Source organism: Lipotes vexillifer, unplaced genomic scaffold (genome assembly GCF_000442215.2).
Source record: "Lipotes vexillifer unplaced genomic scaffold, Lipotes_vexillifer_v1.1 scaffold1048, whole genome shotgun sequence".
NCBI classification, from domain to species: Eukaryota; Metazoa; Chordata; class Mammalia; order Artiodactyla; family Lipotidae; genus Lipotes; species Lipotes vexillifer.
In genome coordinates, this window is record NW_006785351.1 from 248221 (window position 1) to 260488 (window position 12268).

At 36.8% G+C, this 12268-nt stretch overlaps 1 protein-coding gene across 1 annotated transcript in view; it reads left to right on the forward strand.

Annotated features, from left to right (window-relative positions):
- TMCO1 (transmembrane and coiled-coil domains 1) overlaps nt 1-11157 on the forward strand; it is a 45695-nt gene extending 34538 nt beyond the window's left edge. The window contains exon 7 of the mRNA XM_007457389.1: nt 10570-11157. Within this exon, the coding sequence (XP_007457451.1) occupies nt 10570-10668 (99 nt within the window). The 3' untranslated portion in view covers nt 10669-11157. The remainder of the gene's footprint in view (nt 1-10569) is intronic.
- Nucleotides 11158-12268: the final 1111 nt, after the last annotated feature.

Genomic DNA, 12268 nt, shown 5'->3' on the forward strand with positions numbered 1-12268 from the left:
TTCTTCTGTTTGCTGACCACCATGTAAGAGTCTACATCAGGGGTCCCCAACCCCCGGGCTGCGGACTGTTAACGGCATGTTAGGAACTGGGCCGCGCAGCAGGAAGTGAGCTGCGGGCAAGCAAGCGAAGCTTCATCTGCTGCTCCCCGTCGCTCACATTACTGCTTGAACCATCTCCCCGCTGCCCGTCCGTGGAAAAAATTGTATTCCATGAAACCAGTCCTTGGTGCCAAAAAGGTTGGGGACTGCTGGTCTAGATGATAAATATTTTTGTATTTACTTTTCAGACCATACAGTCTCTGTCACAACTTAACTCTGCCATTATAGTATGAAAACAGTCCTAGACAATATGTAAATGAATGAATGTGGCTGTGTTCCATCAAAACTTTATATATAAAAACAGGGGCTTCCCTGGTGGCACAGTGGTTAGGAATCCGCCTGCCAATGCAGGGGACACGGGTTCGAGCCCTGGTCTGGGAAGATCCCACATGCTGCGGAGCACCTAAGCCCGTGTGCCACAACTACTGAGCCTGTGCTCTAGAGCCTGCGAGCCACCGCTGCTGAAGCCTACGTGCCACAGCTACTGAAGCCCATGCGCCTAGAGCCCGTGCTCCGCAACAAGAGAAGCCACCACAGTGAGAAGCCCGCACGCCACAATTAAGAGTAGTCCCCGCTAGCCACAACTAGAGAAAGCCTGTGCACAGCAACGAAGACCTAATGCAGTCATTAATTAATTAATTAATTAATTAATTTTAAACCGGGCAGTAGACCAGCCATGCTAACTCCTGAGAATACAAAAAAAAGGTGAAAGGTGATGGGTGGAGAGAGAAGGAGCAGCAAAAAAAAACACACAAAAATTCAGTGTGTTTGTTTTCAGGCAAGGAAGATATATATTCATACTTTTAATTTCCGCTTGTCCGAGTCTATGCAGTGATATTAATAAGAGAAAAGTATATAGACTCTAGTATAGGTATTCTGAGATATTAAAAATCTTTGAAAAATCACTAAAATGACCTACTTTTATCATTTTTATTAGCTGCCAATAGTTTCTGTTCTGTTCCCCATTGGTTGTTAGTATGTACACTAACAGGAGGATTATGAACTTATATCCAGTCTGAAATACTTTAGCATTTGAAGTGTTACTATGGAATATATGCTTCTTTCTTTGAATTAAAATTCCTTTCTCTTATTCCCTTTCTCTTTCTATGTTTTGTTTTGTTTTGTTGTTTTATTTGTTTTTTAAGATCTTACATTGCATAATAGTTGCCTCTGTAGATGCATGTGAAATGAGCTGTCATAAAATATGAGGCTTTCAGATTAGAGACTGTATTATGATTCCCTCAATGAAGCCATTCTTTTTTTTAATTAATTAATTAATATATATATTTAAATTTTTTTTGGCTGTGTTGGGTCTTTGTTGCTGCACATGGGCTTTCTCTAGTTGCACTGAACGGGGGCTACTGTTCATTGTGGTGCGCGGGCTTCTAGTGATTTCTGAATTTCCTGTATATACTTTAAAGTATAGTGTGCACCTAAAAGGCATGTGTACAACAAACAGTAGATACTACACCCAAATATAAACTTATAAACTTGGAAAATTGGGGTTATACCACTTTTTACTCCCTAGAACAATGTGGGAAAATTCATGTTGCCCCCAGCCTCCAGTAGAAATTGTCCAACTTTGGGGTTTTTACCAATCTAACAGATAAGAATTGCTCTCTCATTGTAGTTTTAATTTGCTCATTTGGATTGAGCATCTCTATTTGTGTAAGAGCTATTCATGTATATTTTTTCTTTATTTGGTAGGCGAGACACTGTGTATGCTTTTTGCCTATTTCACTATTGGGTTGTTGGTCTTTTTCTTAATTTTTAGCTCTTAGGGAGATTAGCCCTCTCTGTGATCTAAGTTACTAATAATTTTTACAAATTGTCATTTGTGTTTGTTTTACTTAATATGGTTTTTGCCACGCAAAATTTTGTTTGCTGGAGGTTTTTTGTTGTTTTTTTGTTGTTGTTGTTTTTCCTTTTTTGGTTTACTAGTCTTTAACTAAAGCTATAAAGAAATTCATCCTTTTTTTCTTCTAGTACATTTTGGTTTCATTCTTTATATTTAAGTCATGGTTCAATGCATTTGGAGTTGACACTGGTGGACCTTATTTATTCTTTGCTCTTGTACTTTGCCAACTATTATGTGATTTTTATTAGGGAAAACATGGATACATTTGAGATCAAAGGTTGCCTATCCCTTGTTTTCAAAGACTGAGAAGCCGGAGGGTCAAAAGAATGCAGTAAGGTTAATGATTATTCTTGAATCTAGTGTGTATTTGAATAGACCGAAGCCCTGTCTGCAGCGTACTATTAATATTTTCTCTGGAGTGCCTGTCTAAATTCCTCTTTGAAATTTGAAAGTCTGTTCAGATCCCAGTGCAAGTGTTTGGCTGGGGACACTCCTCCTTTCTTCACACCTTGTGTAGATAATCAGGTTTTTGGAATGCACAGATGTCATAGGGTGGGCTAAGCATTGTGATCTGAACCCCTAGAATAAAAGAATATGGAGGAGTGGGTCAAAATATATGTGTCATACCTATAGAGTCTCAAGGTTTAAACTTGTCAGTGTGACTGCCCCTGGTAGCAATTTTCCTGAGGAATCCTCAAGGCAATGCTCTCATGTCCAGAAGCTACTTTCTGGTTTCCTATATTCAGTAATTCCAGTGCTTTTAATCTTTCTTGTTTATTGTGGTAAAATAGACATAACATAAAATGTGCTACTTTAACCATTTTTAACTGTACAGTTCTGTGACATTAAGTACATTGTACGTTGTCATATGACCATCACCACCATCCATCTCTAGAACTTTTTCATCTTCCCAAACCGAAAATCTCTGCCCATTAAACACTAAATCTCCATTATCCTCTCCCCTCAGTCCCTGGCAACAACCATTCTACTTTCTGTCTCTGTGAATTTGGTTGTTCATATTTGTGAATTTGACCTCATATAAGTAGAATCATACTTATGTCCTTTTGTAACTGGCATGTTTTAAAGGTTCATCCATGTTGTAGCATGTGTCAGAATTTCTTTCCTTTTTAAGGGTGAATAGACATTCCATTGTATGTATATACCACATTTTGTTTATTCATCTGTCAAAGGACAATTGGATTGCTTCTACCTTTTGGCTGTTGTGAGTAATGCTGCTGTGAACACTGGTGTATAAATGTCTGAATTCCTGTTTTCCCTTCTTTTTGCATATATACCCAGAAGTAGAATTGCTGGTCATACTGCAATTCTATGTTTAATTTTTTGAGGAATCAACATACTGTTTTCCACAGCTACTCATCATTTTACCCAGTACTGTTATCTTAAGGCTACAGTTTGGACCAGTTTGAGACCATTTTTAAAAGAATACAAGTAATTTCTCATGCTTTTGTTTCAGTGAGTGAAAACCATAATTTCATTCACTCAGGGTTAATGTTTATGCTGAATGTGTAAAAACAAAATGTATTTTATTCGTTACCTCCAGCAGTGGTGGGGTGGCCTTGCTTATTTTAATGGGGAAGTCTTCTTGTAGTAGATTAGAATATAGCATCTAGGGGAATGAGAAACATTTGTTATTCATGTCCTTAAAGTGTCAACAGTTTAATTGCTGAATTGAGTAGATAGTTCTACCACCAGGTTTCTGGAATTTGTTTTAAACACCTTATGTTTGTGAAAGATTATGATATTTACATATGTCAGTTAATAACATCTCTACAGTATTAACCAGAATACACTTCCTTTACTGAGAGTGGTAGTGTGATTAAATCAACTAGCTCCAGTCCCTTCGTGACAATAACCCAAGGGTAGGAGTGTGCTAACTGGTTTTAAAAAAAGTGTCACCTTAAGAACAACTGCTAAAAAAAAAAAAACTGCTAACTTTCTGTATCATGCCCCCTTATTATGATAGAGGTATAATATTAGGTTGAATTAAGGGTATCTATCTGCTTCAATATTTTTTCCCCTATCTATAAGAGAACTTACTATCACATTAATAATAATCCCTTGATAGAGTCCTCTGTTCATTTATTCATTCAACAAAATTGAACACATATGTGTATCAGGCTGTGTGCTGGATGCTTAGTATACAGTTATAAAAAGAAAAGTGACGTATAATTATGGTCCTTGCGCTCATGGAACTTATGTTTCTTTTGAAATAAAAAGGCTAATTTTCCCCACCTGCAACTTCACTTCTAAATAAATCATTATCAAATATGAGGGTATAGAAGTACATTTAAAATTATTTCTGTTATACTAATCATTCAGAGTGGAGGCAGATTAAACAAAGATTAAATTTTAAACCTAAACTAAGTAATTTTATGACATTACTAATTCACGTAAGTATTTGTGAGTCTGGTTTTTATCTATTACTTATTTGTTTCATGTTCTGGTATGTTAGTGATTATATGATTCACCACCAACTTAAGAGTTTTCAAGGAGGCACTTCCCTGGTGGCGCAGTGGTTAGGAATCCACCTGCCAATGCAGGGGACACGGGTTCGAGCCCTGGTCTGGGGAGATCCCACATGCCACGGAGCAGGTAAACCTGTGTGCCACAAATACTGAGCCTGCGCTCAGAGAAGCCCGCACACCGCAATGAAGAGTAGCCCCTGCTCTTCACAACTAAAGAAAGCCCCGCACAGCAACAAAGACCTGATACAACCAATAAATAAATAAATAATTTTTAAAAATAAAAGAAGTTGGAAATTTAGTGATATTCTATCATTTGGTCTTCTTATTGCTTTGTGCAGTGGATTTTTAGAGGGGGGCATGAAGGAGCTATTTTTATTATGAAAGAAATACGGACATTCTCCAGCTTTACTAAGGGGAAGTAACCTACTAATGATTGATTATTCTTCATAACCTGTTTTTAGATTTCTTTTTAAAGTACAGCATGGTCTATAGTATTGTGAGTGATTTAATGAATAAAGTATTTTATGGCAAATATAATTTAAATGAGTTCTTGAAGTTGTGTCTTCATATTTAAATATTATGTGATATTCTGACAGTGTTATCTCAGAAATATAAACACATCAGTAACAATTATTCTTTTTTTTGAATATTTGAATTTTATTTTATTTATTTTTTTATACAGCAGGTTCTTATTAGTTATCTGTTTTATACATATTAGTGTATATATGTCAATCCCAATCTCCCAATTCATCACACCACCACCACCCCGCCGCCACTTTCCCTGCTTGGTGTCCATACGTTTGTCCCCTACATCTCTGTCTCTATTTCTGCCCTGCAGACTGGTTCATCTGTACCATTTTTCTAGGTTCCACATATATGCGTTAATATATGGTATTTGTTTTTCTCTTTCTGACTTAACTTCACTCTGTATGACCGTCTCTGGATCCATCCACGTCTCTGCGAATGACCCAATTTAATTCCTTTTTATGGCTGAGTAATATTCCATTGTGTATACCACATCTTCTTTATCCATTTGTCTGTCGATGGGCATTTAGGTTGCTTCCATGACCTAGCTATTGGAAATAGTGCTGCAGTGAACACTGGGGTGCATGTGTCTTTTTGAATTATGGTTTCCTCGGGGTATATGCCTAGTAGTGGGATTGCTGGGTCCTATGGTAGTTCTACTTTCAGTTTTTTAAGGAACCTCCATACTGTTCTCCATAGTGACTATATTGATTTACATTCCCACCAACAGTGCAAGAGGGTTCCCTTTTCTCCACACCCTCTCCAGCATTTGTTGTTTGTAGATTTTCTGATGATGCCCATTTTAACTGGTGTGAGGTGATACCTCATTGTAGTTTTGATTTGCATTTCTCTAATAATTAGTGATGTTGAGCAGCTTTTCATGTGCTTCTTGGCCATCTGCATGTCTTCTTTGGAGAAATGTCTATTTAGGTCTTTTGCCCATTTTTTGATTGGGTTGTTTGTTTTTTTAATATTGAGCTGCATGAGCTGTTTATATATTTTGGAGATTAATCCGTTGTCCGTTGCTTTGTTTGCAAATATTTTCTCCCATCCTGAGAGTTGTCTTTCCATCTTGTTTGTAGTTTCCTTTGCTGTGCAAAAGTTTTGAAGTTTCATTAGGTCTCATTTGTTTATTTTTGTTTTTATTTCCATTACCCTAGGAGGTGTATCAAAAAAGATCTTGCTGTGATTTATGTCAAAGAGTGTTCTTCCTATATTTTCCTCTGAGAGTTTTATAGTGTCCAGTCTTACATTTAGGTCTCTAATCCATTTTGAGTTTATTTTTGTGTATGGTGTTAGGGAGTGTTCTAATTTCATTCTTTTCCATGTAGCTGTCCAGGTTTCCCAGCACCACTTATTGAAGAGACTATCTTTCTCCATTGTATATCCTTCGGTTTGTCCTATATGGCCTTTATTATGTTGAGGTAGGTTCCCTCTATGCCCACTTTCTGGAGAATTTTTATCATAAATGGGTGTTGAATTTTGTCAAAAGCCTTTCTGCATCTATTGAGATGATCACATAGTTTTTATTCTTCAGTTTGTTAATGTGTATCACATTGATTGATTTGCATATATTGAAGAATCCTTCCATCCCTGGGATAAATCCCACTTGATCATGGTGTATGACCCTTTTAATGTGTTGTTGGATTCTGTTTGCTAGTATTTTGTTGAGGATTTTTGCATCTATATTCATCAGTCATATTGGTCTGTAATTTTCTTTTTTTGTAGTATCTTTGTCTGGTTTTGGTATCAGGGTGATGGTGGACTCATAGAATGAGTTTGGGAGTGTTCCTTCCTCTGCAATATTTTGGAAGAGTTTGAGAAGGATAGGTGTTAGCTCTTCTCTGAATGTTTGATAGAATTCATCTGTGAAGCCATGTGGTCCTGGACTTTTGTTTGTTGGAAGATTTTGAATCACAGTTTCAATTTCTTTACTTATGATTGGTCTCTTCATATTTTCTATTTTTTCTTGGTTCAGTCTTGGAAGGTTATACCTTTCTAAGAATTTCTCCATTTCTTCCAGGTTGTCCATTTTATTGGCATAGAGTTGCTTGTAGTAGTCTCTCATGATGCTTTGTATTTCTGTGGTGTCCGTTGTAACTTCTCCTTTTTCATTTCTCATTTTATTGATTTGAGTCCTCTCCCTCTTTTTCTTGATGAGTCTGGCTAAAGGTTTATCAATTTTGTTTATCTTCTCAAAGAACCAGCTTTTAGTTTTATTGATCTTTGCTATTGTTTTCTTTGTTTCTATTTCATTTATTTCTGCTCTCATCTTTATGAATTCTTTCCTTCTACTAACTTTGGGTTTTGTTTGTTCTTCTTTCTCTAGTTCCTTTAGGTGTAAGGTTAGATTGTTTATTTGAGATTTTTCTTGTTTCTTGAGGAAGGCTTGTATTGCTATAAACTTCCCTCTTAGAACTGCTTTTGCTGCATCCCATAGGTTTTGGATCGTTGTGTTTTCATTGTCATTTGTTTCTAGGTGTTTTTTGATTTCCTCTTTGATTTCCTCAGTGATCGTTTGGTTATTTAGTAACGTATTGTTTAGCCTCCCTGTGTTTGTGTTTTTTATGGTTTTTTCCCTGTAATTGATTTCTAGTCTCATAGTACTGTGGTCAGAAAAGATGCTTGATGTGATTTCAGTTTTCTTAAATTTACTGAGTCTTGATTTGTGACCCAAGTTGTGATCTCTCCTGGAGAAGAACTGTTCCATGTGCCCTTGAGAAGTGTAATCTGCTGTTTCTGGATGGAATGTCTTATAAATATCAATTAAATCTATCTGGTCTATGTGTCATTTAAAGCTTGTGTTTCCTTATTAATTTTCTGTCTGGATGATCTGTCCCTTGGTGGAAGTGAGGTGTTAAAGTCCCCCACTATTATTGTGTTACTGTCGATTTCCTCTTTTATAGCTGTTAGCAGTTGCCTTATGTATTGAGGTGCTCCTATGTTGGGTGCATATATATTTATAATTGTTATATCTTCTTGGATTGATCCCTTGCTCATTATGTTGTGTCCTTCTTTGTCTCTTGTAGCATTCTTTATTTTAAAGTCTATTTTATCTGATATGAGTATTGCTACTCCAGCTTTCTTTTGATTTCCATTTGCATGGAATATCTTTTTCCATCCCCTCACTTTCAGTCTGTATGTGTCCCTAGGTCTGAAGTGGGTCTGTTGTAGACAGCATATATATGGGTCTTGTTTTTGTATCCATTCAGCGAGCCTGTGTCTTTTGGTTGGAGCATTTAATCCATTCACGTTTAAGGTAATTATTGATATGTATGTTCCTACTACCATTTTCTTAATTGTTATGGGTTTGTTTTTGTAGGTCCTTTTCTTCTCTTGTGTTTCCCACCTAAAGAAGTTCCTTTAACATTTGTTGTAGGGTTGGTTTCGTGTTGCTGAATTCTCTTAGCTTTTCCTTGCCTGCAAAGGTTTTGATTTCTCCGTAGAATCTGAATGAGATCCTTGCTGGGTAGAGTAATCTTGGCTGTAGGTTCTTCCCTTTCATCACTTTAAATATATCATGCCAGTCCCTTCTGGCTTGTAGAGTTTCTGCTGAGAAATCAGCTGTTAACCTTTTGGTAGTTCCCTTGTATGTTATTTGTTGTTTTTCCCTTGTTGCTTTCAGTAATTTTTCTTTGTCTTTAATTTTTGTCAATATGATTACTATGTGTCTCAGCATGTTTCTCCTTGGGTTTATCCTGCCTGGGGCTCTTTGCACTTCCTGGACTTGGGTGGCTATTTCCTTTCCCATGTTAGGGAAGTTTTTGACTATATCTCTTCAGATATTTTCTCGGGTCCTTTCTCTCTCTTCTCCTTCTGGGACCCCTATAATGCACATGTTGCGTTTAATGTTGTCCCAGAGGTCTCTTAGGCTGTCTTCATTTCTTTCCATTTTTTTTTTCTTTATTCTGTTTGTGGAAGTGAATTCCACCATTCTGTCTTCCAGGTCACTTATCCATTTTTCTGCCTCAGTTATTCTTCTATTGATTCCTTCTAGTGTATTTTTCATTTCAGTTATTTATTGTTCATCTCTGTTTGTTTGTTCTTTAATTCTTCTAGGTGTTTTCTTTAATTCTTCTAGGTCTTTGTTAAACATTTCTTGCATCTTCTCGATCTTTGCCTCCATTCTTTTTCCGAGGTCCTGGATCATCTTCACTATCATTATTCTGAGTTCTTTTTCTGGAAGGTTGCCTATCTCCACTTCATTTAGTTGTTTTTCTGTGGTTTTATCTTGTTCCTTCATCTGGTACAAAGTCCTCTGCCTTTTCATTTTGTCTGTTTTTCTGTGAATGTGGTTTTCCTTCCACAGGCTGCAGAACTGTAGTTCTTCTTGCTTCTGCTGTCTGCCCTCTCAGTAGCAATTATTCTTAGTGATAAAGTATTGGGGAGTGTATACTTCAGAGGAGCCTAGATATAGATATTCTCATAGTGCCTTATGCACATTAGGTACCCAGTAACTGTTGAACGAGTGAATGCATACAAGCTAACCTGCCTACCCTGGGTTAGAGTTTGTTCTGAAGAACAGAACTTTAATAGAGGAGGTACTGTGTAAGAGAACCCGTTAGATTAAGAATCCAAAAACATGGGTTTTATTTCTAACTCTGTTCTTCTTTTAACTTTGTAATTTTGGACAGGCCATCCTACTCTTCCAAGTTTTAATTGGAATTTCTCAAATATAAAATGAAAGACTTGAGCAAAAATAATTAGACGATCTTTAAGGTTTTCCCACTTACAGGTGCTGTACAATATCTTAACTGACCTTATTTACCCTCTCCACATTCATGAACCCCTTCCCTCCCTCTTTAAAGCAAACTGCCTTATCCCCACATCTCACTGTCCACTCCTGATTGCTCTTTAGAACTCCTCCACCTGTCTGCTCCCACCAGTTGAGTCATTGCCTTTCAAGAGCCAATTGTGTTTATCCCTAAACTGTTTATGCTAGTTTTACTCATTGTTGCATTTATGTTATTTAATTTAATATTATATTAACCAATGAAATCTGAGTATAAAATAGTCTTTTCTATGAGAACTAGTTTCATAAAGTTGAGTTTCTAAGAAAAAAAAAAACTACTGAATTAGATTAAATGAGACAGCTGAAAAGATGAGCAGTTGTGTAGAAACCTAGGAGGATTCTGAACTTAGATTACTTTGCAAAATTCTGAATTCTCTCGCTTCTTTGAAGACATTGATACCGAATATTTCAGTTTCAGCTGATACTGAATATTTCAGTTTCAGCTTCAGACGGTGCAATAATGACTAAATCCAGCTATAAACCCCATACTCAGAGAAAAAGCCTTCCTACACGAAATAGCTAATGAATGTACTTTGTGTTGAAATAAAAGATTACCTCTTTTTATGATTCTCCAGTTGAAAAAATCAGCTTCTTTGGTTAGTAGACCAAGATCCCATGAGGGAAGAGGCCTTTTACTGTTCTGTGATCTCTATAACATTGTAGGCCTTTTAAAAAATAAGTAGTAATCATTCTGTTTTAGGTCATATTAGTACTTTTTATTTGTAAGGTTTCTCTTTATATGAGATCTATGTTAAATACTTTTCTCTATATCTCATTAAAACCCAATTTTTATTCTGTTTCCTTCACAGAACATCCAGAAGATTCTTGGTCTTGCCCCTTCACGAGCCGCCACCAAGCAGGCAGGTGGATTTCTTGGCCCTCCACCTCCTTCTGGGAAGTTCTCTTGAATTTAAGAAGAACCCTATAATTCCTGTCATTCTTTTTAGACACTCAAATCAGACTGGCAACTATTTTGTAGCAAGAGCCATAGGCAGCCTTAGCACTTGGGCCACTTTCTAATTTTGAGTTATTTCTAGGTTTTTTTGGATATGATTCGAATGAGAATGGCACTCAACAAACATGATAGTGCTTTTGGTCACAGATTATTTTTTTTTAAACAAGTGTTTTGATTAGATAAGCACAGGTGATGTTTATGTAATGAGAAACGAATTCTTATTTTGCTTACACAAATATTTCTGTGGGATCGCCTTTCAAGTATGTGCTGTGTGCCATGTACAATGGAAGTTGGCTCTCTATGAGCATTTAGAGATCTGGAAGAAAAATTTAGTTTATGTAACTCTTACTTGGAACTATTTGTTGTGTGTTTTTTTCAACCCAAATATATGACCTGAGATCAATAAAAGAGGCCAAAATTTTAGCTATTTCATCTACAAGGAGAGACGTGTTTTGTTTTGCCATATTTCTAGATGCATATTTTTAGTAATCTGAACATAAGGGTAAACATTGGCGAGGAAGGGGCAATGCTGTTTTTGTTTTTGTTTTTTCTCGCCCGTCCCCCCTACCCTGGGGCAATGTTTAAGTGTAATATTTTATCATACTTGCTTCATATGCTCAAAATACAGAGTTGCCCTGTTACAGGAATTCCAAAGCATGAGAGAAAAGGAAGATAATAACTCACGGGAGTATAAAAATGAGGGTCCTCAGCAGTTTCCTTCATACCCTAGTGCAATCTGTTGGATTCTTGGGAAGGCACTCAGTCCTCCCCTGGAGGCAAGGTTATGGTTATTTGTGGTTAATCTTGCAGAGCTTCCTTGTAGTCACAGTGGCCTTTGGTTCCTGCCCTGCTCCTTTGTAAAGGATGAGGGGATGTTTATACTATGATCTTCCCCCCCGAATCCATGGAATTAGAAATCTTATGTGGAGTGATAACTCTAGAACTAAATGTTTACTTTTATCAGTAGTGTCCTTAGATGCATGTATTCTACCAGTGAGAAAGGTACATTATTTGCAAAGTAACAACTGTTAAACCAACAGCAAACTTTTCAATGGCATCAAGTCCAGAAGACAGTGGGATAATATTTGGAAAGCTGGGGAGAATAATTATCAACCTAGAATTTTATGTACAGCTAAACCAGAAGTTTGGGAGCAAAACTGGGGAAAATATTTTCAGAGCTACAAAATCCAAGATAGTTGAATTATTAAAGGATATATTTCAGGGACGGGAAAGAATACCAGGGGGAAGGTGTGGGATCTAAGAAACGATGGTCAACACAGAAATTGATAAAATATATGGATAAATTTAAATATCATATGGATTATCTAGTTGAAGGATTATCTCAAGACAACCCCACAAAGTAATTACTGTTCTGATGAAGAAACTGAGGCAAGAGAGGTTAAGTAACTTGCTCAGCATCCCTTAGCTAGTGAGTGGCAGAGTTAGGATTCAAACCCAAGCAGTTTAAAGCCATGTAGTCCAGGCTCTCAAATGTTATGTTGTATTATAACATCACAATATAGCATGTGGTGAGCCTCTTCCCATCTCTTTCC